The 27,519-nt window shown below is 42.9% G+C and overlaps 1 protein-coding gene across 2 annotated transcripts in view; it reads right to left on the reverse strand.

Annotated features, from left to right (window-relative positions):
• Nucleotides 1–24,974, reverse strand: part of dachd (dachshund d) — a 91,471-nt gene extending 66,497 nt beyond the window's left edge. For both annotated transcript variants that reach the window (XM_041950488.1, XM_041950487.1), the window contains exon 1: nucleotides 24,248–24,974. In XM_041950488.1, the coding sequence (XP_041806422.1) occupies nucleotides 24,248–24,798 (551 nt within the window). In that variant the 5' untranslated portion in view covers nucleotides 24,799–24,974. The remainder of the gene's footprint in view (nucleotides 1–24,247) is intronic.
• Between the last annotated feature and the right edge of the window lie 2,545 nt (nucleotides 24,975–27,519).

The raw sequence follows: 27,519 nt of genomic DNA on the forward strand, positions 1-27,519 counted from the left end.
CATGAGGCCCAGTGTAAACAATGTCTTTCTCTCCGTGTACTAACTATGTACCATTTATAACAGTGAGCAATCATATCCACAGCGTCCATAGATAAAGCAAAATATATCCTGGCCAGCAGTTTAAAAATATAATTGTTTAAGAGGCTGTTTCCATGTATGTTACCATAGCAAACACTGATAAACCAATTAGAGGCTGTTATATTATTGCTTATATTACCTCTGCATAAACAGCGGCTGCCATAGGAGACTGACTGGGTGCCTATGAGCCAAGGGAAAAGCTGAGTCCTCTCTCACGGTGTCACTCAGAGGGTGTCAGGACACGTTGGCCAGGCCCAAAACAGCCTTTTCTATTTCCACTTACTAATTAATTTTATAAAAAAAAAGATAATAGCACTAAATGTGCTGCATTGTCCTTTTGGCGATTTTAACCATAACTTTTCTCGTTTCTCTGGTTAACTTTCCATGCAAATTTTCATCATCAAAAGAAAATGCAAATTAATGCGCGTTTCCATCCACTATTGCTATGTGAGTGTTACGAGGTTGGAGACATCAAACACACAGCTGGTGGCGCTAATTCTCCAGTCGGTTGACATTAAACAGTCGCAGGAGAAGAGGGCGCAACGAGATGACGTCATTTAAAGAGCGCGAGTCAAAGCTCAAACAAACGAACCAATGTGGAAAACATGATGAAAAAATGCCATTTCTGTTTTTTCAGTTGCCTATTGCAATTTGTTTGTCTCTTCAGTGGAGCCTCAGTGGATGTTTAAGTCACATGCTTCATGTACATCATGATTAATTCACAAAGCTTGTTTCCATTGCACTTGGTCGCATTTAGCTCTACCCGACACACCAACTTTTCTACCTCCGCCAAGCATAAAAACTTTTTCAATGTCTCAACTTTTAATGCAAAAATTTTAAATGTTCACGAAAACTGCAGGATGGAAACACAGTTTAAGACTGAAACACCACAATCTTTTTATTTCCTTTACATTTCTCCCATGAAATGATCTGTACATTGGGTGTAAATGGAAAGGAGTGGAGTTTAAAGGCAGTATGATTCACGTTAGGTACAGGGGGCAACAAACACACAGCCATTACACAGAAACAACCAGCTCAAAATTTATCATGCGACCTAGTCGGCCTAACAATCAGGCGTTAAAGAGAACAAAAGCCCATTCCAAATAAATTCCCACTGTATTTGTGCTGGGATTTGATTTACTGGCCTGTGGGGAGGCACCATTTGGTAGCACAAGAAGAGGCGGGGAGAGGTAGGTGGTGTCTGAGAAGAGAGTGTGTGTACATGTATGTGTGTTTGTGTGTATGTGTGTGAGGGGGCTGGGCACCAGGGGATGGTGGGTAGGGGGGTGCTCATGTGCCAGAAGTGTTTATTGTGTCATGGTGATTTATTGAGTGAGCTTCATTTCACTGAATGTTCTCAGATATTTATTTCCCTAAAGGCCCCACAAAGATATGAACAGGCCTGCATCCACATATGTCATCATTGCCCATTTTACAGCGTCAGGAGATTTCTCTCAAACTAAGAGGGGGAAGAAAAAGAGAGAGGGAGAGAAACAGCTAGTGGCGATCAGGGCACCTCTCCATCAAAGCCCTGTAAACAATGGTACCTCAGCAACACGGAAATGGCATTTTGGAATATGGCTGATGACTTTTCAGCGTTCATCCCTCCGCCTCTCCCCACTCTTTCCTGCCAAATACATACTTACAGAGCATACATAATTTAAATCAAGACTTTGAAGGTCTACTCAGCAAGACTGGTTCAATGTTAAAGAACTCCTTTAAGATTTAAGTTTTCATTGTGTTACAGTTTCTGGCTCCTTAAACAGAACTTCTGGCTTCACTAAAGTATCAAGGACAAAACCATCACTGATCCTCGGCATCACAGGTCAAGAAGTCACAGGTTGTGATTTCATTTGAGCACTGGCTTATTCAGATTTTTTTTGTTAATTGTCAGTAAATGTAATCAAAACTGATATATGGCTAGAAAAAATGAACATGCTGTTGTTCTCCATTTTGCAGCGTGAGGACAATGGGACAAACACCTTTATCCCAAAACTTTTCTGTGCATACTTCAAACATATCCTGCAGATCTGAAAAACAAACGTGCAAGCAGATGTGAGACGGATTCAAAACGCTAGTTGGAATTAGTAAATATTAAGTTTGGCAGTAGAGAGAGCATATGTTTATTTCAAAGTCGGATTTTAACGTATGATGGATTGACGAGTGAGGGTCAATCCTATCTCCCCATTGCTTAAAAAAAAAAAGAAGAAACGCCTGTTTTCTTTTACAGTGTTCACGAACGTTGACAGGCGTTATTTTTTTAACCCGAATGCAATTTTACCTGACTTTTTTTTTCCCCTCCAAAAGGCCAAGGAGTGTTATGGCAAAGCACTATCTGGTTGATTCTTATTCTGTGGGGGTAGAGAGTGGGTGAGGCAGCCAGATGGTAGGAGTCTTTGATTCTCCAGATGGCTGTTCTGTGTGGTGCTCAGTGACACTGGGCAGGCTCATTGACATGCTGCCTCCCTCCCCTCCATCTCTTCGCCTCCTCTTCCTTCACCTCCTCCTCCAACATAGTCACTGTTACGAAGATGGATACCAGCCCCCTGGCCTCTAGCTGCAGATCTTGAGAGGATGGGATGGGACTTTCCACTTAGCCCACCAAAGAAAATGTCAATGTTTGGGATCATATTGATGACACCCATTTGCCACTGTCAAATCTACCTAAATTGTCTATGGGAGGTGACTGCTATTGAAACTAGAATGATTTGAAGGATGAGCAAGCATTGATCTTAGGTCAGCTGCAGCATGTCTGCGGGGTAAGTTTTGTATTAGGGCATAAAGTACAGCTCTCGGTTCTGTAAATCTTCATTCTCACCTAGCAGCATGTCAAAGAACACATGTTCAGTGTCTCTGTTTTGACTCTGTCTTCTTGTTTTTAAAATTCTGAGTGATCTGGTGGTGTTTATGTGATTATTAATTCCGTGTAACAGTGCATGAAAATCTTTTAAATGAAAATAAAACACTATCACATTATTATTAGGTCATTTCGTCCGTGTGTATAAATTATCAGGCCTTGACTGCTGACATAAGAGAAAATTGTCATTGACCCTTATCATTATTTTTATGGGAGGACAAAACACACCCTAACCATACTCACTGCTGGAAATGAATCTATATTCATGCACATCTAAATTAGCCAGTTAAGAAAATCTTGGCCTAATTTGAATTGGACCAGTTAAGACCGTGTTTCTGCAGATCAGCCAAGCTCTGGCATTAAACGCTCCCTGCTTTTATTCCCTGACCCCTGGTGCACCTCTCCTTTTGGGGTCATATCATCATTACCATAGTGCAAGCTCAGAGACTGTGTTTCTGTGTGCCTTAATTAATGTGTGTTTATAGGGGGCCACAGGAGTGAGTGCACTTAATGAAACATTGCTACGGTAGCCTCCGGGGTCCAGAAGAGACAGCTTCTCTATTGTGCTGCTGATTCTTACAGGCTGTAAACACTTAATTGATCTGAGGAGCATATTTCACCGCACATTCTAGGGAAATCCTTTTCGAATTGGGACCGTTCATGATTACTTTTTAACGTCTCTTTAAGGGGGTTTGAAAAAAACATCATCACTGTCTGGTGCCTGTTTATTTGTGCAAAGCAAGGGTTAATTTGCAGTAACTCTGTACACAAACTGAAATCTAAATAAAAAATGATAAACAGTAAATTAAGACACAGAAACAAATCAGGGGAAAGAATGTGGGTATCTTTCTAAGCGTGCGTGTGGTTATGATGATACCGCTGAAAACGATCTCTGATTGTTGTGATGTCACGTCTGGGAGTCTGGCGGGGGGGGTAGTATTGGAGCTATAAAAAGGCCTGGAGGTCCCTCTCCTGTGGTGGATTGCTTTCCTCTTGCAAAGAGTGATCCCGTGTGTGTGTGTATGTCTGCGTGTGTGTGTGTCTGTGTGCACTGGGGCCGATGACAGGGGCCATGGCCTCCACACCCGGGGGACCGCCAATGAGAAAGAAGCATTTCCTCTAACATTCCATGGGTCACAAAAACAATTTGCCCAGAGAAAAGTGGCTAAACAGCCGCAATGCTACTCAGTGGAGCTGCGGGTGGAAAAAAAAAGCTAAAACTCACTGCCGGCGTTTTCTTTCACTCTTCAGCTTTAATGGGAAGAAACTGTGTGCAAGACCTCACAATTAAGCAGACAAAACATGACAGCATTTAAAAATATCATTCTGGTAGCTCAACAGCACAGTAATAATTAACAAGTTTGCCGTGTGTGTTCTGAAGCTGTTCTGCATTGGAAGAAACAAATTCATTTTTCACGCTTCAATTGCTTTGTGATTACTGTTAATCGAGAACACAGAATGATTCCCTACTTCATTACCCTGTACACATACCATGTCTGCTACAAAAACGTAACTACGTGACTAACCCCTCTGAAGTGTCCCCATCCCAGCAAATCCTATTCTAAATGTGTCCACTTCAGTTGGCCATATCATCTAAATATAAACGTAGATGATTAGCAGCTCGCACACATACACACGCACACACACACACACACACACACACGTGCATACACGTGATTATCTGCTGTCCTTTAATCAGCACAGAGTCTGGACCCCCAGAGAACGTTCGTGATGACATAACATCAGGTCAAGTGAAACCCGGAGAAGATATGCCAGGCTAGGCCCACCACAAATAAGCCGTGGTTGATAGAGACACAGCTTGAATGCTGCTGGAGCACACAGACCACTTTCTCTTTCGCTCTTACAACCCACATGAGCTGACTTCTGGGACAGGTGCAGAGAACAGAGCGGACATTCCTCAAAATACTCCCGATCTAGGACAAGTGAAAAACAGACAATGACAAGTGGCTGGCGCAGTGTTACGAGGACAGTAATCTGAGGACGGGAAAAAAATAAAATAAATAACCTCTGTCAAATGACCGCGAGGCCTGCCCATGATAAACTGCTGTGTTGTGGGACACTGTGTGTTTAGGGAAACAGCCCAGCTCGGCTTATCCTTTTCACTCATCCAGATAAAAGTTGGCCAGAGCGTGAAGAGGAGTTCTCTTTCTGGCTAAGTATGAAAATGTGTTTAGCAGCAGTCTTAAGAGGAGTTGATTGGGGGGGGGGGATTCTCCCTGAACACAGTGCTTTCCCTGGGAGAGTGAGGCCAGGTAGTTAATAGGGGTCAGAGCCAGGGCTGAAGTGTAAATTGGCAGGGGTGCATCAATTAGAGGGTGGCAGAGGCTAGGATAAGGAGAGGAGAGAAGAGCTAGATGGAGCAGGAGACAAGCATGTAATCTTTATCACCACTGTGAGATGCTGCAGGAGGTCTGTCCAAAGAAAAAAAAGAAGAAAAAAAAACTAAAATATTGCGCAAATGAATGGGACAAAGCACTGGCTTTATATTCGTGTCCAGAATAAGATTTGAGTAATCACTGTATAGCAAAAAGTAGCGTGTCAGGCTTAGACTGGTGAAATTATGCTTAGCTGTATCATGCATCTTTCTCCGAAGAAATACAAATGCTTTTTCTGCTTCTCGAGTGTCTGCTTTCTATTTGCATGAAAGGGAAAGAAGCGACCACCCTGCCCACCTAGATACAGAAGAAGCACTTCAACATATGTAGAACTGCACAGGCAGCCAGGAGAAAACAACTCAAGTAGGCTCTTTTTCTCTTGCACAAAGCAACTGAATGGGTCTGTTTGTGCGCATATGTATGTGCATGTGTATGTCAGTGTGCCCTCATGTCAGCTAACATACGTGTCCTTGTGCACACGTGCAGGAGTTATTCAAAAGGAGAGATATTTGATTATATTGTGTTCACCTATCCAAGTGATCCAAATGATTTGAACATTGAGCATTGGAGCAGACGGGCACTACGGAGCTTACATTTGCAATCTTATACCGTTTAAGTGTATATTGGAAAAAAGACAATCTCGCTTATTGAACACATTCACCCTGGAGGGCAAACTGCTACGGTAATGAACACCACACTCTCAGAGAATTACAGTGTCCTTTATCCCGCTGTAGTGGAGGATGAAAAAGGATCTGGCCGACACGTAGACACACAGACATGCACGCACGCTCGCGCAGAACGAGGGAGGGAGGAGAGAAGAAACGGCAGAAGAGAGCAAACACGCATTTCAAGACCCCATAAACCTGTAAACAAAATCTGTGGAGCAGATAAATTATAAACGCCACAATGCAATTAAAGCCAAATTCAATTTGAGCACACACTGTCCATCTGTCACGCTGAAACAAAAGCCGAGAACCTCCATTATTACCAAATCCCTGCTCCCGTTAATTTGCTTGCTGGGAGATTTTTAGTTTCTAGGAGCGGGCCGTACTTAAATGCCAGGGTTGCTCACTCAGGGCTATGTCCTCTGAAAACAGCCTCCAGATGCTCCCAATCAGCCTTCATCAAACTGCCACCTCGTTTCCCCCAAAAAGAAAATTTTCCTTTTTTTCCCCCTCTGATCTTAATGAGGTTTTTTGTTCGACAACAATACAGCAAAACAAGGATACCTCTGGAGAACGCCGCCATAATCTGCATTCTCCAGCATTTGCTAATGGTGCGACAGAAATTAGTCACGAAAGACACGGAGAGGAAATAGAAACATCTAAATACGAGTTTGTACTGGGGTTTGCTTTTGAAAAATGCTCTTTTGATCACATCAGCATGTCTTACAGAGGATGTCTAAAAGCCCCTCTAACAGGTGAGAAAATAACAGCTGATACAGTCGCAGAGTGCATCTAAGATCTTTAGTCAAGCTCTGGTGAATCATTGTGTACGCTTCCTTGGTCCTGGTGAAATAGAAGCGCTCCTCTTCCTAATCCTGTTTGGCCACTTTAGAATGGGAGATAGAGATCTGTGCCCCAGAATCTGAGAGTGGGGTTCAAGGGACCGAGCTTTCGCTGCTTTAAGCCAGCGGGGTTGAGGGGCGAAGCGCGGGGAGGGGGAACTATCATCTTCAAAGGTGTAAGAGTGTGTCAATTTAAAATCAGAAATGTATCTGGCATCTTTATGCTTCTTAAACTACAATACATCTCGGCTGATTAAAGCACATCAAAGACGGCTCATTCATTCCTCAGAGCAATGAGGGGAGATTTTAATTGCAAAATGTTAAACCTCACAATTAAAGGCTTTGTGCTACTCAGAACTAACCCAAACACAACCATTAAGGACAGCATACAAATTAGCCGCAACACAAATTAGACTCAGGGACAAGGATAAGAGTGCTAAGAAGTGTGCTGCACAAATGATAATCTTCCATCAGAACCATCTCAAGGCACCGTCCATGCTATTAGAGACCGAAGCTACAGCTGGAGACGGCTTTTCATTTCTCTGTGACACTTTCTCTGAGGGGCGAGTCTGCTAACAAGGGGAGAAAAATCACTTCATCTTTTTCTTAGAACAACAGATTTTGACAGTGGTCCTAAATATACGCAGAGGCAAAAAAGTACGTATAAACATTCAAATTATTTGCAGACGTAGATGCATGCATGCAAACAAGTGCACAAACACACACAAAGATACACACACACACACCATTGAGGTGTCAGTGTGTCAGAAATGGCTGTGCCTGCCATGATAAGAGGCTGACAATGATACTGTACAGCTATTAGGCTGGAAATAACCTGCCAGTACAAACAGTTGTCGGGCCAGCCCATTGTCAGCCTCTGGATTTACAGTGAAGCCCAAAGAATTTAGTCAACTGCACTTTTGTAGGTAGTTTCCTGAAGCCGTTAACGACATTGTTTTGCTTCAAAATACTGGAGCATTAATAAAGAAAAATAAACACACTGGAAAGGTGCGACAGTAGGTGAATATATAAAGCTCGCAGTTACCTTGCGCACACACACGACGCACACACATGCCTCCTTGTAACAAGCACAGAGCCCCCTTTTACAACCCCTCAGAGTAACAACCGTGTCTAATTAAAATTCACATTTCAACCAAAAAGGGAAAACAAGCCATCTTTGAACAATCCCGTCCGTCCTCGCCCTGGTCATGAATTTCAGATAAACACTGTGATACACAGAGAGCAGTGCCACATTAATTAAAAGCCTTGATAGACACAGCTTCCATCTAACAGACCTATCAGGAATTAAATTTGTATCAGCGGCAGAAAGAGCAGTTGAGGGGACCCTCAGGGGGATTAATGAAACAGACTTTCATAGAGGAGTCATCAGAGCCCTGGACTGAGGAGAGGAGGCAGGGAAGAAAGGGCCAGCAGCAGGATGTCATGTGTGGGACCGTCGCGTCACTGACCTCTCATTTCATACTTTAATAAAGTCGCACCCAGGTGTCCTTGATGCCTTCCAGTCGCCCGGGGCTCTGGGAAAAGCTAAACAGGAGGCAGCCATAACATAATTCTGAATGCTCACCCCTCCCTTTCTGTGTTCCCTCTGTGGTGTTATGTTATACATCCATGGGCATGCACACACAAGCGCTCCTGTAAGCGCACACAATGCAGACACTCGATATGCTTTGTGTTACCTGGATGGTACAGATTTTGGCCTTTTTATCAAGATGAAACTGTGCTTTGGTTGAGAAACATACGCCGATTTCCTCATTGAGCTATTTATCTTGTGCAATACGAAGTAACAGTGTTACATCAATTCTGGCGAAAAAGCCTCACATTCTGTGGGAGTTGGTGCAGCCTTTGCCATGTCACTTCAGCCTCATGATTTACTATCGCGTGCAGTTGGTTACAGGAAATTGGAACAGCGCTGACTTGCTTTTGAATTGTGGCCGAGACAGTTTTCTGTTGAAAACAGAAGCAGATTATCTCGACGAGAAGGCAGCAGATTTAGAGATGTACAGTATGCAATATGTTATCACAACACAGTCAGCCCAGACAGCTGCTATCTGTCATAAACTCTGGCTATTGTTGGCCACACTACACAGCAACATGTGACCTAATCTAGATGAGCAGCCACTGAGCAAATACAGAGTGGAATGGTGTCATTTTTAATAAAGCTGTTTTATGGACTCCAGTCAACAGAGCCAGAGGAACAGGCTGAAACTTCCTTGTGCAAATGATATGGCAGTAGGAGTTTCATAACTTCCTCTGCTCAGACAAGCCTGTGGCAAGTCTCCTAACAGAGCACACAGTTCAGCAGTCGGAGAGAGAAAGGAAGAAAAAAATAACCTCAGCCTTATCAAGATTTTACAGAGACATTTCTTTAATTAGTTTTAATATTTCTTGTTTAGATAATGTCAGCCAATTGACAATTTGGTCCCAAACGGAACAGGGGGGGGAACTCTGCTCTCTCTGATACAGAGAAAATAGCTGATTAAAAAGATTGCTTTCTTCATTTGATTTAAATGCATATGCACATTTTGGACAGGAATCAAATACCTTCGCATGCACAAACTCTCAGTGCCGATCTTATCACCAATGGTATCGCGCTATAGTATTTGTTAAATCCACGAGTAAAATGTTGCAGAAAGAAAGCTATCTCGGAAATCATTAATTGTGCAAACACGCTCACAACAGCTTCGTGCTCTCCCAGTGTTATGTGCTCTATTTGCTGCCTGGGAGGCGATGTGGACATGAAGAGTTCTCGCTGGTGACGGCTTGGTGATGGAAAAATAATTAGCGTAGCTGAGGAAAAGTTTCCTCTCTCTGAGATCTCAGACAAACACGCTGGGCCTCAACCCCAAAACAATGTTGATCAAAGCACGTAAACATCTGGAGCAATGAGACTACTGCCTTCGGAACAAAGATATTTATATTTTTCCAAGATTAACACTAAAGATAACCAGACTGTGCGCATGAGGGAGCACTTAGAATACCAAAGGTTTAGAGTGTGATACTGTAGCCTACCTGCATATCCCCCCACCTGTCTCTCCTCTAATCTTTGTTTTTTTCACAATCCTCACTCCCACATTAACACATTCTCAGGCTTTTGTGCTCATGTCGCCTCTCCCTAACCACCTATCTCTGTGCCCCCCCTCTACCCTCTCTCCTGCACACACCTTTTCTCTTCACCGGGCAGCAGGTGTTGAGTGGTTGTGTTTACTCCCCCCGCCTCCTTCCTACCCTTCCCTCTCACTAAGGCTCTCTTTCCCTTTCTCTCTCTGTCTTTCTATGTGTGTGTGTCTCTCTATCTGGCAGCTGGTAGGAGGAGGGAGGATGCTATAACAGCTGCACATGAGGGTGGGTGGAAAAAAAAAAAAAGCACACAAGGCAAACAGCTCCAATCCCCTCAGGGTTGTCAACTCCAATCCCCCCAACCTCTGGCGTTTTTTAAGCAGGCAAACAGAGGGAAAACTGTTGCAGTCGGAAGACATCAGGGTCCCCGTTCCATTAGCCCTACCTGGTGATCTCAGCCACAGCGAGCAGAGCTTGCGCTCCCAGAGGGTGTCTGTGCGGAGCGGCCTAGTAGCCTGCATGAGAAGTATCCACTTAAATCCACTTACTACCATTTAATAATTTCGAGTTTGAAAAACATGTCACTTCCAAATGGAAATTTTGCTCGAGGTACTTACATCTGTTGTAGAAAAACACAAAACAACGGACACCATCAGGCTGCTTTTTTCTCTCTTTTTTTTCCAGCCCTCTCAAAGTCTGAGCTCTGTGTGTGTGTATATGTGTGCATCAAAATACATGAGATCAGCTCTCGGGCTTTGTTTGGCCCTGGCAAGGTTAGGCCAGCCTCATTCCAAATTTCCTGAGGGGGAACAGAGAGAAAAACGATTCCATGCAGATAAATCACTCGCACAGATCAAAAGACAAATCAGTGGCAAAGACAAAAGATGCTGACTTGCAGAGAACAATGGAGACAGGGAGACGTAGGTATCAGAGGAGCCGGCCCTAAGATCCTCGGCTCCGCTCAATCAAACCTGCTAACCAGGGTTTGCATACTAGGTCAAACAAACTCTGCTTCTGCAAGAGAGAGAGTGTATTTAAACTGATCGGGTTGAACTATTTTCTTTCCTTTTTTTAGGAGCAGGGAGGCTGCTGAGCTCTGAATGTTTAGTTTTGGATAGTACAAGTAAGACTGAGTTTCTGGCTTCGCAAACTCATCTTCTGGGTTTGATTTAATAGCTACCCTGAGAGTGGGATATGCCCTGGTTTGAAAAGAAAAATGGGAAGAGAAAGAAAGCGAGGGGGTAAACTATTTGATATAGAGCGTGGATGTGCGTGTGTGTGTGTCGGTAGTTGTGCACATGCACGTCTGTGTGGTTTGATGTATGTGTTCAGCCCGGCTTTCTATAGTTCTGCATCTAAGACAAGAAGTCCTGTCCCATGCAGCCCTTCACGCATCACAGCCCACAGTCTTCTATTAACTTCTTCAATACGAGCAATAAATAAATATATGGAATCCACAACTCTTTATCATCCACTCATCGCTTTAGAGAATCGAGGTGTCACAGAGAAAAGAGCCCTTTGGGAAGTAACGTGTAGGAGACAAGAACCAGCAGCGCCCCTCTCCAATATTACCTTTTGATCAAACTGCTTCACAGATATCAGAGGAAGCAACGCATCACTTTTACAGCTCTGTTCTCAGTTTAAAAAACAATTCTCACAAAGGAAAGGGTCATATGAAAATCACCTTGCGGTTTGGCTTTAAAGCATATTTTATAATGTAGAGGACCAAATTATGTTCAAAAACACAGTTCACCATGCACCACTGACAGTCATTATTTGATCCCCTCCTCTGAGATCCATGTATGATAACACATCAATTTAGATTAAGGTGATATGAAAGAGAAATGTAAAATAGGTTTCAAAGGGGAGGAGCTGATGCATTTGAGATGAATAAAATGATATTAAAATTAACACGTTGAGCTGCGGCACAGTCACAATTGACCTGTGAAGTGTGCTTAACAAGAAAATATTTTAAATTGAAGCGCCGGGTCCACGTAGGCTGTAATAGCTGCCCATAAAATCTGCTGAACTCGTCAAAAAATGTCACACATGTCCTGACATCAGGCTTTATTCAAATATCGGGGGGGATAAGGAGCCCGATAAGGTCAAAGGATTTACCTAATAGATTTGGATGGAGGGTTAGAGCCCCATTCAGGTGTCACGGGGAAGAGAGGGAGAAGCATTAAAATATAACCGTTAAACCGAGCTGGGTCGAGCCCCCGATGAAACTAACCCACGTTCCACACTCGAGTCGCTATCTCCAGTCCAGACAAGTGAGATTTGATACCGCTGTTCTGGCCTGGAACAGAGGGAAAAAACAAACCCACTGCCACAACAAAGACAGGAAATTCAGCATAGATTCCTACTTCTCTCTTTTCTCCTGCCTCTCTATACCTAACAATGCTGGTAATGGAGAAAGAACAGTGCCCGGGGCTGGCAGAGACACCTGCGACATATTTTCTCCCCCACACCACCCCCCCCCCCCCCCCCCACCCCGCCCGCCAACACCCCCGTCCACCCTCCCGCTCTTCCCACCCCCTCGACATTAAAGTCCTTCACAGAAATCAGAATTTAATAAATCACCCCAGAGCCTGACAGAGTTTATCTCCGGGGGTCGCCTCCACTGTGCAGAGACTCACAGACAGACAAAGCCCGGCCCGATAAGATGTGAAATTAAATACAGTTAGCAGTTTGAGACAAAGGAGGGAGAGTGTCACACCGAGCTTTGTACGGTGTAAACGGCTGGCTGCTAGTCGGGGCACATACACGTGCACGCGCGCGCACACACACAAACGCCACTGAGACAGCGGGGTGATTCATTTCAGGTTTCCTCTCACATTTAGCCTCATTTGCATCATCCACTGTCAACATATCGCCTCTCCCAGATATGTTCAAGAGCTTTCATTAGACGTCCAGGGGATGACATCCTTTTTACCCAGATGCACCATTATTAATCACTAGCTCTACTCCTATGTGGACTCATCTCCATCACGGATCAAACGCTATCTGCCTGTGTTGCCTTTCATTCAGCAGACATCCCTGACATCAGCCATCACTACAGCTAAAGGAGACTTATGGGAGTGTGTTGGGGCTCAGACGACCTTATGAATGCGGTACATAAGCATTTAGCACTGAGAGGATATAAATGTGAGGATTTGTTCGACACTGGTAGGATCTGTCAGAGCAAACTTCTGGCAGCCTGGCGCACATACTGTACAGCATACTAACTTGAGGGCTCTGTAAAACAATTAGCAGCGCTTTAAATGTGAAACATGCCATGTGAAATGGCTGCCTGGTGTGCTAAAGAAGCATGACTGCAATGCTTTCATATGAGTATACAGTTATATTCTTTTCAATTAGCTGTGGTCTCCAATTCACATCAGGATATGGCCGACCTCAGCTGTTCAAAGCTGATTTTTCCCCTGTTCGGTAGTTAAGAGAAAGCACAGTCAGGTTTCCAGGAAGAAGCAGTGCGGGCTGTTTAATAGGCTTAGCCTGGTCGTTGGACCTGACCTTTCCCTTTAACAATACTGAGGCCGGCGGGCTCGGGCCTGCTCTGGGAACACAATGACCCGTGGGTGAAGCCTAATCTTCTCCAACTCCATTCTCTGTGCTGACCAGACGGCCTTCATCCACGGCCTCTCTGTTGCTCCAACTGATGTCTTCCTGCTGAGACAACAGTGCCAAGGAACTGTCAACAGGCCTGGGCCAGCAGGACCCCAACTGGGCCTCTTACACAGAGCCCTTCAGGGTCCACAGGCACCGACACTCCACACTCACAGTGCGAGTGCCGCTCGGTAGAATGTGGAGAATGACAGGAATGCTGGGTGCCATCACAGATTCTGATAACGTCTACGTCTAAGGGCATGATTAGCGATCTCTGCAGTCAGCCCGTTTATGGACATGATTGAAAAAAATGGGCTGCTGGGTATTGTAGGCCTGTCATTACAATGCTGCACCTTGTCATTTTGATAAACCCGCGTCTGAACCTCCCACATCACGCCTATATCCATCAACTATAAATCGTGTCACAGTAGCCATATTAAAGCAAAACAATCATATGTGTAAGTTGAGGCTTTAAGACTTCAGAGTACAGTACATATAGGCTCAGAAACTTATTAACTATTAATAGAAGTGCAGTGGACTTGAGATCTTACAGCCACGCATCAATTTCATCTCAAGCCTCACCATTCTTTGGTTTGTGAAAGGCTTTCTGGTGGACAGCATCAATCGGAATAATTTAGCCTAACATGCAACAACAGGAAACGCAAAGAGCACAGCTCTGTGAAAATGTTTCTTTACATTGTTATGTTAATGACATAATGTAAAAAGCAACTCACAGTACTGTAAATGCATGTGCACACGCACGCATGCACGCACACACGCATTCAAGAGCCCAGTCCCAGATGACTCATACAAAGCCCACTGCTGTGGCAAGAGCATATCAGATAAAGGAAGAAATAAAGAAATGCATCCGTTGCTGCATTACTTGAACTTTTTTAAGTGTTTGATCTGTGCAGGTGCTGACAAGGCAGTTCATTCTATTCCAAAATATTTTTGGGTTTTGTTTTTCCTGTGTTCAAATGATGGACTGTGAAAGGTTGTTCTTTATTCTCCATGCAAGTAAACTATACAAAGAGGTGTTTGATCTCTGAAATCCGATCTGTATTTCTAGCATTGTCTCCAGTTCCTACTGTGGCATCTTAAAGGTCAGGAGTGAAAGGCCATTTGATAACTACAGAAAGACCTTTTGGCTTTATTACACTGCCTTTCATCTCCTTTCCGGCAGAGGTTAAAACAAAGCATCGCATCCTTTGAAAAAGAAAGGATAAAATGGATCGCTTTGGAGCCTCAAGCCTTTTTCTTGTCATTGGGGGAAGTCTGGCATCCAGTGTACAAGGAAAACTCTGGTGGGATGTGTTTCTGAGAGACGAGCCTTCTCCGCCACAATTAGCATATGTCCTCTCAACCTTCTACCAAACCTCTCAATGAGACCCTGAAATCCTATTGAGATATTATTACCACTCAAACAGGGCATTACACAAAACATCTAAAGCATCCCCGCACACGCTCATACAGGTGCACACATGGAAAAACACACACACACAATCACAGCTCAATGACACCCACTTCCCACTGATTATTCCTTTCTTTTTAATGGTAACCTTGGGAGACGGGCCGCACCGGCGCAACACTTAACAGCCACTAGTCTGAGAAAAATGTTTTTGATATGCTTGTGTCATTTAATCATCCACATTCTGCCGAGGCTGTGCAGGACAATTTTGCAGGATATTAACTCCCAACTAAACCCTGGCTTGTATCATTTGTGGGGCCAGTCAAGCAGGAGTCCCAGGAGGTGCAGAGACTTCCTCCTCACAGTCGTAGTAATCTAAGCTTGACTGGGCGCGCACGCTCACTCGCGCACATGGAGAAAAGACACAGCTAATAGACAGGTAGAATGAACTATAAAGGAATAAAAGAATTGGGAAATGTAAGGCACAAATTAAGCTCTTTACTGACAGTCACAACAGCTAAAGAGTGAGTGTATTTGTGATTTGGGTGATCAGGTAACAACAATAATACGGTCAGAGATACTGTGCAGTAAGAGGTGACAGAAAATGGCTCATCCTGTGTGCTGAGGATATATATGCATATATGTGTGTGTGTGAGTATGACCACAGACAGCGAAATTACTTCCTTTTCTTTTTATTTCTACACCAAAGTTGGAGATTGAAGAGCATTCGTAAAAATGTCACTTTAACGTGATCCATTTAGACAGCTCACATTGCTTAATGGGGTAGGAAATTCATTTTTTCTGCTGTGGAACAGACATAGTGGATGATGTGATTCTATGCAAAATATATGAAGCCATTACGAGAAAAACGCATGAGTTTCAATAGTTGGAGGGGGGAAAAGTGTTTCATTGCATGGAGGCTATCCCTATTCTTTACCAGGGAGCGTCACATACACACACACACACACACACAATGCAAAAGACAGCAAAGGCAACTGATGAAAACCATTTTTGTTCCATCACAAAGAACTAGGTCACCCTCTCATAATTGTCAATCATGCAATAAATCTCTCTGTGGCACAAATGAATACGGCATTGGAAATGAGACAAAGCTTATTGGCATGCTATGTCAGCTTGACTCAATTCATCCTCCTTTTCACACAAGACCATTCATATGTGAAGTAGTGCGAGGGTGTCTCTCTCTCTCTCTCACACACACACACACACACACACTCTCTCTCTCTCTCTCTCACTGAGCATCTCACACACACTTGCACAGAAGCAAACACGCTCACACAATCCTCATGTGAAAGTTGCAGAGGGTTAATGTATGTGGACATTTCAGCCAAGGGCTGCTTTATTACCATAAGCATGTTTAGTTCCATAGAGAACATGTCTCACTGTATTTTCTGCACTACTGTGGAACGACTAGGAGCAGACACAAGTAACTGTTACAACACATTGCTTCCAAGGCATTTAGCATGGACTGAGTTTGACAACTTAAGATCACAGCTAAAAAGTGACTCTTACCACACAAGCTTTACTTAATTTACAAAAGTCTATGATTTAGATTTTGTATCTTAAAGTAAAGGCATGCAGAAGTCAGGTTTTAATGTGCGAAAATGAACTGCACTGAGCTGACTCCTGACTTTTCTGCTAACCTCCTAGCATGCCAGGAGTACAGTGGTCGCTTCCGTGCTATCTGATTGGCTGGGAGCGTCGGCTTGACACAGCACTACAGCTCCATCCACAGAGGTTTGTGTCACGTCTCTGAGGACCCGACTGTCACTCTTTAAGAGGAGGGTAATAATAGCCGGGCGCCACAGCAAGTGGTGGCACAGGCGATTTTAAAGAAACATCAGGGAGACGGTGACATTTGAGTCTACGCGGAGAGAAACCCAAGCGCTGCAACCAATAAAGACTCCCACCAATATTCTCACTAGGCTTAGAGGGGGAGAGAGACAGAAGCAGAGAGAGAGAGAGGGTGAAAGGCAAAGAGAGATGTCAGTGTTAGATGAAAATGTGTTGACCTGGTGATATTGATACCCCGCTCATAACCTCTACAGGTGTGCAATGCCGTCAGGAAGCAGCTCTGGGTGTGGCTATCTCTATGGATAGCAGCCAAAATTGCAGACCTTATCGTTTTACAGTGCACCGAGCGAGCTGCTTCATTCACTTTGAGCTGCTGACAACCGAAATGATTCTGTCCTGAAAACAGAGCTACAGGACAAACAACACCACAGAATATCTTTCTGTCATCAACATTGTTTTTTATTTTAAATGTTAATTTTCAAAAACCTAAGCAGTGTTTAAAAGTTAATATATCAGCTAACAAAAATCATATTTTCTCGTTTATTTGACTTTTTTCTTGATTTTCTCATCTTAGAAATACAATGACCTTAAGATTAATGACTGAATTTTGATTGAGCAGATTTAGCAAGGTTATGGTTGAGGGTTTTTTTTTTTTTTTTTCCATTATTTGAAAGACAGATCTGGAACAATCTGCTGATCAGTGTCCAATGCTGTTGCTAGAACCAATCATCTAGATATGACCTATAAATGTATATTAAGAGAACAATTTAAATTGGTAATTTAGCATTTGTGCACACTGACTTCATAATGCACTGATTGTACAGAAATGAGTAAAAAAGGAAAGAGGCATGCTGATAAGAGTAAATCATCCTAATTGTTGTCTTGTGCTGGTATAGTTTAACTTCAATTTCAATGCTTTATTTACTTCAAAATGATTTTTTCTGGACACTAAAACCTGAATTGAACATCAGAGTCTCCGAAGCTCCAAATCCAGGCACAGGAGAGCAGTTTAGTGTCTAGCCTGCTGGCTCGACGGGAACTCATTTTATGCACATTGTTAGTTATAATTCAACGCAACAAACTGACTGCATAAAGTGTTTCTGGTGTTTAAGTGAATTCAGGCTTCACATAAATAGCTGTGGGGCCGTTTTCTTAGTTTTTCATCAGAAGGTATTGACTGAGCAGACACTTTGAACCACCACCGAATGTGCTGCTAGTCTCAAGTGTCATTAGCTTCAGGGCTTTTCCAGCTAGCGCCAGGTAAAGATTAGATAACAATCAGCCCTTTAATAGATACTGTTGGAGGCACTGGAGCCGCTCCTGTGCTGTGCCGTTCATCTGAAGCTAACAACAGAAGAAGAGAGAGTGGAAACCGATGTCATTTCCTCCCTGATTTCTTCTCTGTGATGTACCGCTGAGCCCGGCAAGGAACACGGCTGTTGTTAAATTACATGTAACTGTGGGCTCAAACTAGTGTCAATGTACAGTGTGTCTGTCTGGCAGTCTCTGTTATGGTAAGTCCAACTAGAATTTGAAACGGCACATTTCTAGTGCAGGATTTATTAAATATGAATAAACTGCAATATATTGACGACTTGGGAAAATCACTTATATATGATCACTCTGATACATTTGATTATTCTGGCATTCTTTCTCTGGAGTCTTTGCATGTACCTACTCTGCCATCACCTGCCATAAACACATGGTAGCTAACTCTTAACAGTCGACGACATATTAAACTTGACAACTGCATGATGATGTTGGACAAAAATTCTCTTTACAAGGTGCATCTGCATGAGTGTTTCCTAGCTTTCAGTAAAAGAAAAAAAGTTGATCTATCATAATATGATGTGCAATACTTCACTGAAATTCCAAAAGTACAAAGGGCTTTTTGTTGGATGACATTCCTTTCTTAATATATTTCAATTATTAGGAGGAGTCTTTTGTATTGAGTAGAGAGCTCCAAAAACACTGACACTGGAGGAATAACATCTGCATGTTTACTCAGGAGAAGATTCATCCCTGATAGCCTCCACGAAAATGAGGAGGGGGAGAAAAAACAAGTGGAGGAAATTTGTGGAATCCCATCTGAGATTGCTTCCCTGATGGATTCCTTTTCCTGTCAGCTCAGACGAGAAATGAAGCCGGGGAAAATTAACTCCTGATACAGTTACGCTGAATTAGACAGAGAAGGGGAGGGGGGGGGGCCCTACACACTTTTTAAGGATTCCAGCCTTGTCATTTTCAATTTTCTGCTCTTTGGACATGCTTGTATTCAGATTCCCCAACATCTATTCGCCATATCAATCCTAATTAGACAATCTGGGCCCACGAAGGATGGGAGCGGAGTTATTTGCATAATTTAATCATAAATACTCAGTGATACATATTTCCAAATGCATTTGTACAATTATCTTTTCATCCTTGGGGCAAAAGTATTAATATGATTAGGCAATAATTCTTTAAAAAAGGGGGAAAATAGGAAACCAGCAAGTGTGCACTCTTTTTTAAACTCCAGCTTTGGGCTATATGAAAAATTAATTAATTTCTGAGGAAAATCAATTTCTCTATGTGACCATATTAGACAGAGCCAGGCAAGGACCTGCATTCCTTCTCCAATCAGGAAATCTCATCTGCTCCCTCTAACTTCTGTCAGTAGCATTTAACATCCTGGTGCGAGCGTCACTGACTTCCGCCATGCTCCCTAAATGTGCTGTAATGTGAAGGAGCCCGTGAGTAAAGACAAGCAAAGGAGCTCTGACTGGGGAGAGAGGAGGGTGGAAATCAGAGTGACCCAAAATCTATTGCTGGCCTGTCAGGCAATCAGTCTCAAGTGTAAAATCATCAGGTAAAATCAGTGTTAACAAATCTAGTTTAATATGCTTGATAAGTCTTATTGACAGATAGATTTTAAACAGCTTAAGTCTGTTGTCTATAAAAATCAAAGCTAAAAACCCTTTATGGTCGGCGAACATCATAAAAATAGGTCGTTTTAATAAACTGATCAACGTGAAAAGACCTGATGTCCATGTGCGATTCTTCACCATTTCATTTGGTAGAAGAATTAATTGGTGATTCAATTGCTGTTGCAGCGGATCCAGTAAAGGCATGCAAATAAGATAGGAGCTTGGACAACTAATGCATCCAACGGGCAAATTAACAATACAGGCCTCTTCGCCATGCAAATAGCCTCTAAATCCACAAATGACATTAGACAGTGTCAAACAAAGCCTCTTTAACAAGTGAAATCTGTGCTTTCCACAGTCTTGGTTCAGCTTCATTGAAAAGCTGTAAAAAAAAAAAAAAAAAAAAACTGCACTTAAAAGAAATGAAGGAAATGTATGTTACTTTTGTCAACTGAGCCAGTCTGTGGATTTTTCTAAAAAATGTTGTAATTTGCACTTGTTCCAGCTGAGTGAATGTCAAGTCAATAAAGCAATTCTGATTTTCAAGGAGACTATTTGTTTGTTAAAAAAAAGAAAACACCTTGCCGCCATCTGCCAACTGCACAGTTGACTTGAGCACATGTACTGTACCTAATCAAATTTAGCAGAGCCCCACTGAAGGATTAAAAATGTAAAAAAAAAAAAAAGAGGGGAGAAAGAGAGAGAAACTTAAAATGCTTAAAATGCTTTTCTCCCTCCAATAAAGAAACAACACACAATATGAGGGCCAATTTGACTTTCAAGAAAGTACTTGAATAGATTTGGATTTTAAACAGCTTTGTATACCATTCTCTCTCTCTCTATCCCTCTCTCTCTAATCAGGCATCTGTCACTCTGTTTTTGAAGTTATTATCGCCCAAGCTCCCTCTTGGATGTGGTTGCTGGGTGACGGGTATCTTAGCACCCACTCTGACTGGGAATGATTTGAATGGAATCCAGAAATCTCCCCTGAGTACCTGTAAACACATCCGTGCCTTGTAGAAAACAAATATATTATAAGAGAGCTCAGCAGAGGAGAGGAGGGAGAGAGACAAGCTGGCACCCTCAGTGGCAGCTCACACTGAGCGCTAAACAAAACAATTACCGTCATTTGCAAATATGTGTGTTTAGGCATAAACACTCTTGAAATAAGAACAAAAGAGGTGATAGCTCTCATAACACTCTCTGTCATATCACTATCAATTAAATATATCTGTTAAAGAAAAAGTCGTTTCACCGTGACCTGTCACTCGTAACATTTCAGGGTAAGATCTGCTTGACTGAAACGAGCCGGGGAAAATCTATTTAAGAAGGGCATGTAAGTGAAAAGCCGTCCCATTCCCAGTGGTGGGACATTGTCTGGGGCGTGTGGTTAACCTTCAAGGGTAGACAATGATTGTCAATTAACTGCTGCATTTCTGCGCCCCAGCATCGGATAGCCTGCCTCCACAAAGCAGACCAATGAGAGATATGTGATATCTCTGCACCGCCCCCTGTGTTATAATAACCTTTCAGAGAGTTCAAGTGTCACAAAGCAATAAGAACCTTTTCCACCCCACCACAGGGAAAATGAAAAGGAAAACAAGTAGCTGGAACAGGGGGCTCCTGGAGGGCCAGAGTCATAATGTAGGGGAGATTACTAACCTGGATCAGTCTGGGAGCGAGAGTGAACACTGCTAATCTCGCACGAGAGTCCTTAAGAAAATGAAGGGGTCAAGAATGACTATATACCCAGCATCTTTAAAGACAAGCAATAATTACTAAAATACTGTGCCGCTTATTAGGCAAAGCACACGCAGTTCAACCACTCACTGTAAAAGTACGTAAAAAGAATTTTCCCTTATAAATTCTCATTTTTTAATCCATCACCACAGAACCAAAAAGCTCCTGCACTACATTTCTGAGCGGCATTTAATGTGTTCAAAAAGTGTTATGCAAAAGTAAGCATGGTGGGGAACAATTTGGTTGGAGCTTTGTTTGTGTCCACATCCAAACTAAATCAGCGGGATGCAGCGGTGCTCTGTGATGCTATTCACATTCACACTGTGTGCAAAATGAGAGTAGTGTTGTTTTAGCACAATAGACCGCGAGAGGGAAAAAAACAGCATGTGGAATAGTAAGACCCATTGTACAGGAGTATTATTCACGTCATTGTTACCACTCTGCCGCTGTATAAAAAGAGTAGTGACATTGTGGTAATAGGGCGAGATGAAAAGCTAAACTATCTCAGGCTGCAGGGTGTTGTTGTGTAACCTGAGCAGGTTAACTGGTGAACTCAAATACTTTTTCACTGACACTAAGTCGGAGCAAAACGGAACATCGACTTTGGAGAGGGAACTCGTTTTCACCTACAGGGCAACCTGTGTCCTGTTTACTCAGACTGATCATTTTGTCAGCAGCAATTCAATGACAGACGGTGTAAAGCACACATCCCTGCAAATAAAATCAACTCTTTCTAAGTAACAGAAGCCTTTTATCCAGCGGATGCCTCACTGTTCCATGATGTAATTCTCCAAATGGGGCAGGCAGGCGGGCAGGCCGGGTCTGAGTGATTGATTTTAGCCCAGCACCGGGAGTACCTGGCTGCTTTCAGAGACAATTACAGTCCTGTCCATGTGCCCGTAATAGCCCAGCACTTTAGCGTCATTAAAGCGACGCGAGGCACTGCATTATCCTTTAACCCCATCGCTGGCCATCCCCCCATTGACAACCCGGAGAGTTCAACCACATACTTTGTCACCTGAAGCCCCACGCCAGGCTTGAGAGGAGGATCACCGCATGGTGTGTCTTTCTCTATTGAGAGAGGAGGAGGGGGGGGGTGTTCTGCTCCCTTGGTGCTTTATGTAAATGATGCTTAAGCACCAAAGTGCACAGGTGAGTTGTTGAGACGATTGCTACTGCAGTGGAAATATGGAGCTGAAGCATATTCATAAGCTCCAAATATCACACGTAGATGCGTGAGTCTGACTGTTTTTAAGCAAGCATAAAGAGACGAGGAACTATGTTTACTGATAGAAAAACTGTAGGCTATTAAAATTGAAATAATGAACATCATGAGAAAAAAGCTTCAGAATAATGTTTCATGGTAATAATATTCCTCTCAGGGTCTTCCTCAAATGTTGTGAGTTATCTGATTTTGCATTTTCTGACAAGGCCTAACAGTCTACTTTGCAGAAAAAGCAATGCATTGAGGGTCAAGACGTATTAAACCTCAGCATACACATTGATCTTAATAGTGCAGATTTTTTTTTCTGTTTGCAACTTCTGTCTGCGTGTCTGAGTGCGTTTTCACACGTGCTTGTGATATCAAGCATGCATCGAATCATCAGAATTAAGTTTAATCTCACACTATGTTTTTGCAAAAGGCTGTATGCTTTCAAACTGAGACAACCAAGTGACTCAAAGTGTTTATTGCTATTCCCCACTGAGCTTTTCCATCATATTTGCATTTCCAGCTCATTTCTGGGTAGGAGATCAATATGGAATCAATCATGGTGACAGGTAAGATGGTAAATTTGACCAGGCTGAACTATCCTGTGAGACTGAGCGATACATCAAAGCTAGGAGCAACAGGACAGCAAAAATGGCTTTTAATCAAATATTGATCCTCACTTAAATCACTCCATATTAAAACATTTAAAGCTCAAAATATTTTACTTGGTAATATGGGTAAACGCACTAAATTTCACATATATGGCTCAGTCACTTTATATATTAATTTCCTTGTTTAATAGAAATCAAGAATGTTTGATTAAGACACATTTGTGTGTGTGTGTGTGTGAGAGAGAGAGAGACAATTATCTACAGCATTTACAGTGTGAAAAAATGGCTTCACACACCCTTTTTCACCAGGAGCCGTGAGTGTACTGCAGCCTCCTTAAGAAATGCGCTGGCTGTCAATACTAAGAAAAAATGAATAAAAAAAATATTCCATGTCTTCTAATTATGATATTCTGAGTTTGTCTTGTTTACTTTCTGAAAATCAAAGCTGTCATAATTGAAAATGTATTCCCCCTGTAGCAAGGGCACATAACAAGACACAACCTAGTTTTATTCCAGAGTCATTTGAAAATAAAGTTGAGCCAAAAGTTTCCTTAAATTAAGGATTCCAGTAAAGTAAGGCTCAGGAAAGACGCCTGGGCTCTTGTCTCCGGGATTGCTCTTGTTGTGGCACCTCGACACACCTGACGTTTATTCAGCAGCATTGTGAAACTCAGCCGAGGTGTAGCCTACATTATCGATTCATTTGTTCTCAAGCAGACAGCCTATCCATCATGGCACAGCTTTGCCCTGCACGTGTTAAAAACTTTCACTGAACTTTTTCACTGATGGTGCGCGCTGGCCTCTTCCCGTCCAACAGCTAACGAGGAGCACGCTGTCAGGTTGTACGCCCACGCGTATTAATAATTTCACAATCTGTAACAAATAATTATTAAATCTGTCTGATAAGTTCATCACATCGCTTGAACCACTTGTTTTAGAAAAGGAAAAATGTCTCCCCCTTCCTTGCTCCCGTGTCTTTACGCACGGCTGTCCGTAAAGACATTTAAGCCAAAATGCCGTACAGAGCTCGCCACTAACCTCGCATTGGTGCAGTCGTTGTACAGAGTCTCGAAGTCTTTTCTGGAGATGAGTTTACAGCGGTTCACCCCGGGTTGGATGGCGCCGAGCCCTCTGAGGATGCGGACCTGCTCCACATTGCACACCACCGGCGTGATCTCCAGCCGCTTCAGCTTGGTGTAGACCGTGTGCAGTCCGCCGACCAGGTGCTTCAGGAACAGGTCGAAAGCCTGAGGAAGGCAGATGAGCTCGCAGCCGTCCACGGTGAAAGAAGCCACTTTGGCACCGCGCAACTCGACCATCTTGCACTCATTGTTTTGTGGTATGTTTTCAACAGGCGACGGGGTCGAGTACACGGGTTTGCTGGGGGGTAGAGCCGCGGTCGGGATGCCCGGGCTGCTGGTGGCGAGGAGCTCTGATCTGAACAGGTTCTGTCCGGGTCCGGATGGGGGGGCCAGGGATGGAGACGGTGATGAAGTTGTCGACGGCGGGGACGTCGTCGCGGAGGGAGTCGAGATCGGAGGCGGTGGGACCAGAGGAGTTGGTGGGATCAGAGCAGCCGGTACGGCCATGGTCACCTACAGGAGGGGAAGAGAGTAGCCGAAGTTCAAAGTATAAAACCCAGCCTGCCGAGACACCCCTAAATGAAAGAATCCACGAGAGTTTAGCTCCTCAGATAAGTTGGGAAGTAAAAAGAGCTGCCGAAAAAAGGCGTGCTGAGTGAGGGTTTAGGGGGGGCTGAGCGGCGGGACAATGATCAAAGATAGGAGGAGGAATGACAGGAGGAAAATGAGCTGAAAAGTGCAGCTCCGCTCTGTGGATGAGTTGTTGTTGTCACACGGTACAGAGAGGGAGGAGCTAGGGGACAGTGGAAGCCTTTGAAGAACAGATAACTGGGCTTAGGCAACCACTGAAATGTTGCAGGTCTGTTAAAATGTTGCATTGTTTATGTCAAACAAGAGAGATCCGGTTATAGCCGATCATAATCATGTACAAATTGGCATGTTTTATTTTTATTCCTGTGGCTAAAAGAAAAACATGCACTCGCAAGTTACATCTGAAATTTCTGGTTCTAACACAATACAGCTCACACCTGCTATCCCACAGCATGCAAGCCCGCTGCATCGCAGGGATCTCCCTGAAAGTTATCATTTTAATCACCAAAATGTATAGAAACCGTTTGCACCTTGTCATTGTTTACATCCTGCAGCTGTTGCAAGCATTATGCAAGCATGCAACTTTTGTCTACCAGTCATTAAAATTGCAATGTTTTTTTAAACTGATTCTGATGTCATATTTTTCATATTTTCTTACTGAGCATGCAAGTATGAGTCACTGTCCAAGGTACACCCTTTCTGAGAGAGAGGAAAATATGTCTCATTTAATTAGTCCGCTCTGATTATTGTATTTACACAGCCAAAGAGGCTACAGACTTGTATGAAGAGACAGCCTGACACAACATAATGCAATGGTTGTTTTGGAGGAATGGAAGTTTCGTATGCAAACCAAAACACACCTTGGATTACAGTGTGTGCTGCATACGCATAAAAGTACAGTTTCTAGTTAATGTTTGAGTGTAATCACTAATCTCCGATCATCCGACACATGTCAGCAGTTGTTTTCCACTTACTAAGTGTTCAATATGCATGATAATTATTACCTTATTATGTAAGAATTACAGGTGAGCCGGTGAAAATGGCAAAGTGTCCAATGGCAAAGTGTTAATAGTGTTAATGAACTGAAATTTCCTTTAAGGAGGAACTACCAGAGAGAAACCAACCAGTCCTCATACTGCCAGAGCCCACTGCATTAAAGAATATGAAGTTGTGTGAAAACGCTGGTAAATTTTAAGTTCAAACCTAAAAAAAAAAATTATTAAACACTGTGTACTTTCTGGGTGACCTGCAGGGTGTTGCAGTGTCAACTTTAGCCGCCGTGCACATGCTGGCAACCCTCCAGACAGAACCCCATCTTATTCAGGGGTTGCACTATTTTATGATGCTGCGTACTGAACAAAGCTTGACCCATCTGGAACATGAACTCTCAAACTTTCTCTCGTTCTCAGACAGCACAGCAAAGAAAGATAAAGGCAGAGGGAGGAAATGTGGCTCTGTATCATGGCGTACTGTGAAGTCCATGTACAAGCAAGCATTCATACAGAGTTTACACATGTATTCAACTGGTGTGGCACATCATGAATTACCATGTCTTTCTTCCTGCCTTTTCTTACCATATCAATCAGTTTGTGTAAGACTTAAAGTTGGGACTTTTATGTTAGGAGCAGTAAAAAAAATCGTACCTTTTACACGTTATTCAAGATATGGCAGAAAAGTGTGAAAGGACTTATCGATTTGCAGGAAGCTTTTTTGAAGTTTTGCAGTAATCAAACTGTTTAAAATTAGATTAGATGTGATTTCCAAATAACCAGCGGGTCACGAGACACATACATGAAAGAGCAAGTCACAGCTTTCTTAGTTTTACAGTTTAGCACAGTTTTTATCAGGATTGTCTGGCTGCCGTTAAGACGTTCTTGTACTAGCTGAATTTTGGAGAGTGCATCAGCACTGACCGTGTATTCTCATAGGTGGAATGAGTGTGATGCACATCAAGGAGACCGTTGCTTATCACAGTCTGCCTTCGCCTTAATATTCTGTGTATTTCTGTTGTCCTGTTGTGTCAGATCAGCTTTAAGATAAGCAGTATGCCATTTCAAAATTATCATTCAGGGAAAGAGGTAGCTTGTAGTGTAAAATCAATAGCTGCTTAAAATTCATTGCCAGGCAATCCATTTGCCCTTTATGTTGCTAACCTTTCACTTAAATATGCACCATATTAAGATTTCATTATATACAATGAATGTCACAACAGTTTGCCCACTATTTCTCTTGTTTGCATGGGTTAACTGCAAATCATTGTGCTTGTAATGTCTGAAAAATGACTTTCATTAACATTATGCAGGAAAAAAGGAAAGTATATGAGCCTGAGTGGCTTAATAGGTATTAAAAGGCACCACAGGATATGTATGATGTTTGAGATACAAAGGCCTTTCAACAGACTGGGTGGGCTGCATGTGTCCGACCACAGTTATGAAAACACGGCGAAACACAAAAATAAAGTCTGTATACTGGTGCTGCACACTCCACCACAATACTTTGTTCATACAGGTCAGCACAACTACAAAATCATTACTGCATGTTAAATCCTGTTTGGGAGCCTATCTTTAAAGGAAACAGCTTACTAAGAAAACTGTTTACTTGTTGCAAAAAATGCCATATCTTCCTTCAGGCACAGTG

This window comes from Chelmon rostratus, chromosome 13 (genome assembly GCF_017976325.1).
Source record: "Chelmon rostratus isolate fCheRos1 chromosome 13, fCheRos1.pri, whole genome shotgun sequence".
Classification (NCBI taxonomy): Eukaryota; Metazoa; Chordata; class Actinopteri; order Chaetodontiformes; family Chaetodontidae; genus Chelmon; species Chelmon rostratus.